The following is a 5000-nucleotide window of genomic DNA, read 5'->3' as shown; positions in this document are numbered from 1 at the left end:
CAGATGCACACACACACACACACACACGGACACACGCGCACACACACACATGCACACACACACACACACGCACAGACCAGGGAGTGATTAAGAGGTCAGATAAAGCACATGGCTTCACTGATGAGATTGGCTGGAGAATAATGTGTGACACATACACATGACGAGGACACACACGCACACACATGCACACACACACACAGACCAGGGAGTGATTAAGATTGGCTGGAGAATAATGTGTGACACACACACACATGACGAGGACACACAGATTATGGGATCAATCTACCTGCACTCTACACCTGAAGGGCTACACACACAGAACGGAGGGATGCAGAGAGACTGGCGGAGGATGACAGAAGGGGGAAAAGAGAGAGAGAGAGCGAGAGAGAGAGAGAGTGAGAGAGAGAGAGAGAGGATAAAGAGAAAGCAGAGAGAAAGAATGCAAGTGACAAATAAGAGGGAGAGAATGGAGAGAGCGAGAGAGAACGGAGAGAGAGATTGGAGAGACAGAGAGAACGGAGAGAGAGATTGGAGAGAGAGAGAGAGAATGGAGAGAGAGAGAGTGAGAGAGAGCGAGAGAGAGAGAACGGAGAGAGAGATTGGAGAGAGAGAGATACCGGGGCGGCACGAGAGAGATACGAGAAGAGAGAGAGGGACCCAGACTGATAGAGAGACAGATAGAAAGAGGTTCATACCTGCAACAAGCTTTTTAATGACTGTGGCAGGAATCCAGTGCGTGACAGGAAGAAAATGGGAGCAAGAGAGAGAAAGAAAGAAAGAGAGAAATGGAGAGAGAGAGAAGAAAAAAGAAGAGTAAAACAGTGCAGAGCTCCTCATCACATCAGCAAAGTGTGAAAACCAAAAAGTAGCGCCTGACCTGCAAAACATGAGAACTGATCTGATCTCAGATTTCTTTACTGATTTACGTACGCACGCAGCACGCAATCTAACAATCAATCTGAAGGCCTCACAAAAAATCAATTATCTAAAACCCATTTTGGCTGTAACTGGAGGGTGTGTGTGTCCAGCCCTACATTCTGGAAAGTTCCGTAGGGGACTGTGGTTGGTGGGTGAGTGTGTGTGTGTGTGTGTGTGTGTGTGTGTGTGTGTGTGTGTGTGTGTGTGTGTGTGTGTGTGTGTGTGTGTGTGAGTGTGTGAAGGACAGAGAAAATGAACACCAGGACAAACGCGTCCCTGTTGGTCTGTCTGCTCCTCTTCTCCAAATTAGAACGGGGATAGTCCTGCCCCCCTCCCTTACTTGTCCCCCTCCCTCCCTCACTTCCACAGCCCCCCCACCATGAGGGAGAGGGTGACCATCACGAGGGGGTAGGAAGTTCTAAACCCACTTCACACACACACACACACACACTGGGCAAAAAAGAGGTTTATCGCAATTCTCTGTAGCTGTTGGAGTCTGTGTTTGGACAGGCTGGCAGTGATCAACAGCTTCAGGCTGGATCTCCCACCCATCAATGGACACTGTGTCCCTCTCTCTATCCCTCTTTCTATCCCTCCCTCTCTCTCGCTCGCTCGCTCTATCCCTCCCTCCCCCCCTGTCCCCCTCTCCCTCTCTCTCTCCATCTACCCCTCTCTCTATCTAACCATCTCTCCTGTCTGTATGTCTGTCTGTCTATCCATCCCTCTCTCCCTCTCCCTATCTCTCTCTCTCTCTCTCTCTCTCTCTCTATCTGTCTATCTATCTATCCATCCCTCTCTCTCTCCCCCTCTCTATCCTCCGCTCTCTCTCTCCAGCCATCCAGCCAGTCTCTTGAGGTAAATGAGAGCCCAGGGCCTGCCCGTCTACTCAAAAACACACGAGGCCCACACGCATGGAAGAAAGGCACATGGTGCACTCTTTCACACACTTCCTCATGATTACACACACACACTCAACACTCAAGACAGATGCTCACACTCCCTTCGGTCACGCACCCCCCCCCCCCCCCCCCCCCCACACACACACACACACACACACACACACAAACACACACACACATGGTGAAGGAGAAGTCTCATAAGGTCATTCCTTAGTGGTGACCTCTGGATGGCCTACAACTCCTCAAGGCAAGAGCACACAGTCAGAGGAACAGAGTCATATTTTTCATACATCACAAAAGCTCATTCTGCCAGAAGTTCAGACTTACAGTCATGTGAAGGGAGCATTTACTCACACACACACACACACACCCCTCCCTTATTGTTCACTCTGCCCTAGTGTACCACTGTAGTGCAGAACTTGGAATAAACAAGAATATCTCAGGCTTTGACAGCCACAACACAGGCTGTGTCTCACACCCACACTTTGACAGGCCACACATGGTCTACTCACACACACATGTGCATGCGTACGCGCACACACACACTGGCTGGAGGAACGCGTTACTCACCCTCCATCTTGTCGTCTCCACCGTCTTTGGCCTCCTTCACCTCTGAGCCATCCTTCTCCTTCTGATCCTGGGCCCCCTCGTGCAGCTCCGCGTCTGGGACCACGGCAGCCGCCTCTTCTACAACACAGACATGTTACACTGAGTGTTTGGGCACCTCAAGAACACACACACACACACACACACACACACACACACACACACACACACACACACACACAGACACAGACACAGACACAGACACAGACACAGACACAGACACAGACACAGACACAGACACACACACACACACACACACACACACACACACACACACACACACACACACACAGCAAGTCTTCTGCATTGGCTGCTAGTGCTGGTGAAACATTAAAGTGTCTGAAAGGAGAGAAACAGGGACCCAGTTCCATGACATACTTTTCCCAGGAGGCACTGGGTCTGGGATCTTCTCCACGCTGCTGGCTTTAGCCCCATCCGCCCCAGCCAGGGGGTCTTTGACCACAGGCAGCTTCTCCAGCTCCTTGTGGACCAGCACAGGATCCGGACCCTTCTTCTCCCCCCCTCCTCCTCCTCCTCCTCCTCCTCCTCTTTCGACCGGCGCAGCCTTGTCCACCACCTCGTTGGAATGGCCCGCCGGTTCTCTAACCACACCTGCCGCCGCCGGCTGCTGCTGCTCCGCCCCTGGCTGCTTCACCTCCGCCGGGGCCGGCTTCTCCACGGCCTCCTTGTTCTTCTGCTCCTCTGACTTCCCAGCATCCTCCACTGCGTCCTGGTGCTGGCCGGCCCCCGGCGCCTCCTCGTCCTCCTCCTGGCGCTTCTCCTCCTCCGCCTCGAGCTCCTCGCGGTTCTTCTTGTTGTCCACCTTCACCTCGTCCTGCGGGATGGGCGGCTCGTGACGGTGCGCCTCGCCGTCCGCCACCGCCACGCCTACAGGAAGAAGAGGAAGAAGAGGAAGAAGAGCAACCTTCAGCCTTCAAAAACCACGAGTCGCCATGGGAACCATGGAATCTGGTGATTGCAGTCACCTTGGAAACCAGGGCCATGCACATACAGGGCTTTAATAAAAGGCGGAACACTGGCGGTCAGCACGAAGGGTCAATCTACAGCGGAATCGAAGGTAAAGTCTTTAAGGAAACAAAGCTCTTTACAACAGCCACAGATGTAGGAGGGGGGTTCAGGAGCTTTTACGCTCCTAAACAACACCCCCTTTCCACACACACACACACACACACACACGCATAGAGACACACACACACACATTCAGGAAGCTCAAAACTTTTAAGCTCTCATCCTCCTGCCTCCTTCCATAGCGGATGCTGTTTGACATGACCGATAGGCAACTAAAAAAACAGTGGGGAAAAAACCCTGATAATCCCCAAACACAACAAACAGCCAGCAGAACAGACTTCCTCTTTTTTATTCCTCTAATGCAAACGGAGGGAGGAAGGACGTTCTGCCCTAGTGACTTTGGAGGCTAGCACTCACCTCTGGCTATGTGGGGTGGGGTGGTGTGTGTGTGTGTGTGTGTGTGTGTGTGTGTGTGTGTGTGGGGTGGGGTGTGGTGTGTGTCTGTGGGGTGGGGTGTGTGTGTAGGGTTGTGCTGTGTGTGTGTGTGTGTGTGTGTGTGTGTGTGGGTTGTGCTGGGTGTGTGTGGGGGGGGGGGGGGTTCTAGGGAGACAAACGACCAGCTTCGCCCTCCCTGCACTATTTGAGGAAGTGGAGGGACAGGAAAGCGCTGTAAAACAGCCGGCACACAGCAAAGGCAGAAATAGAACAGCTATTTCAATCCGCTACTGCCTATTAACTCGTTATGAGAATGCACAACTCCAGAGAGCACACTGGAGTCAGTGATCTAGAGGTGACCTAGGGTTATGACACCTAAAAAAGGGATACTGCACGTACGGCCGTGTATGTATGGAGTTGGACATTTGTTTACGTTTGAAATTCATCTGGTCTCCGCTAAATGGTGCACCGACATGTTCTAATTATCCTGCAGTGGTCGCTTTTCATCTCGACGCCTTCGTTTCCTATAAAATGTGGTCTTAATAGGTCTTATTAAACCCTTTGAAAGAAATTACAAGCTTCAGCAAAAGTAGTCAGTGCTACTTAACTGCCATAGTAAAGCAAGGAGAATGACTAAGGCACCGACACATTAAACCGCTAAGGAGCATTGAAACAAACTCATTTCCAGTCAGGCTTAATCCTTATAGGCCCAGCGGTGGCAATTAACAACAGAAACAATCACTGCTTTTATTCCTGTGTATAGCAGAAGGAATACACTCCATCCCGTGACTCGGGTCATTTGACTTCCTGGTTTCTCTGGTTACTTCTCACAGTCCTGAGTGGTTCTGAGAGCCATCAGTCAACCCCTAAGCCCCACCCCTCCTACGCGCTGCTATTGGCTGAGTGGGCGTACCTGCTTCAGGTCGGTCCACCTGCACCTCCTCCCCTTTGGTCTTGGCGTTGGGGACCTCCACGGGGCCCTTGATCTGGGGAGCCTCGCCCGGCTCCTGCCCCCCCGCTGGGCGCAGGCCCTCGGCGGGCGGGTTGGGGCGCTCCTCCCCTGGCCTCTTCACGGGGAGCTTGGGTCTGTCGAGATCCACAGCGGGTTCCACA

At 52.4% G+C, this 5000-nt stretch overlaps 1 protein-coding gene across 1 annotated transcript in view; it reads right to left on the bottom strand.

Moving 5' to 3' along the window:
- The window catches only part of slc38a10 (solute carrier family 38 member 10), a 38700-nt gene that overhangs the window by 9521 nt on the left and 24179 nt on the right, over positions 1-5000 (bottom strand). The window contains exons 13-16 of the mRNA XM_031561591.2: positions 4801-5000; positions 2802-3311; positions 2388-2504; positions 696-716 (exon numbers count right to left, since the gene is read on the bottom strand). The exon at positions 4801-5000 is cut by the window's right edge and continues 16 nt beyond it. Of these exons, the coding sequence (XP_031417451.1) occupies positions 696-716; positions 2388-2504; positions 2802-3311; positions 4801-5000 (848 nt within the window). The remainder of the gene's footprint in view (positions 1-695; positions 717-2387; positions 2505-2801; positions 3312-4800) is intronic.

This window comes from Clupea harengus, chromosome 23 (assembly GCF_900700415.2).
Source record: "Clupea harengus chromosome 23, Ch_v2.0.2, whole genome shotgun sequence".
In the NCBI taxonomy this organism is placed as follows: Eukaryota; Metazoa; Chordata; class Actinopteri; order Clupeiformes; family Clupeidae; genus Clupea; species Clupea harengus.
This window is presented reverse-complemented; position numbering and strand designations above follow the sequence as displayed.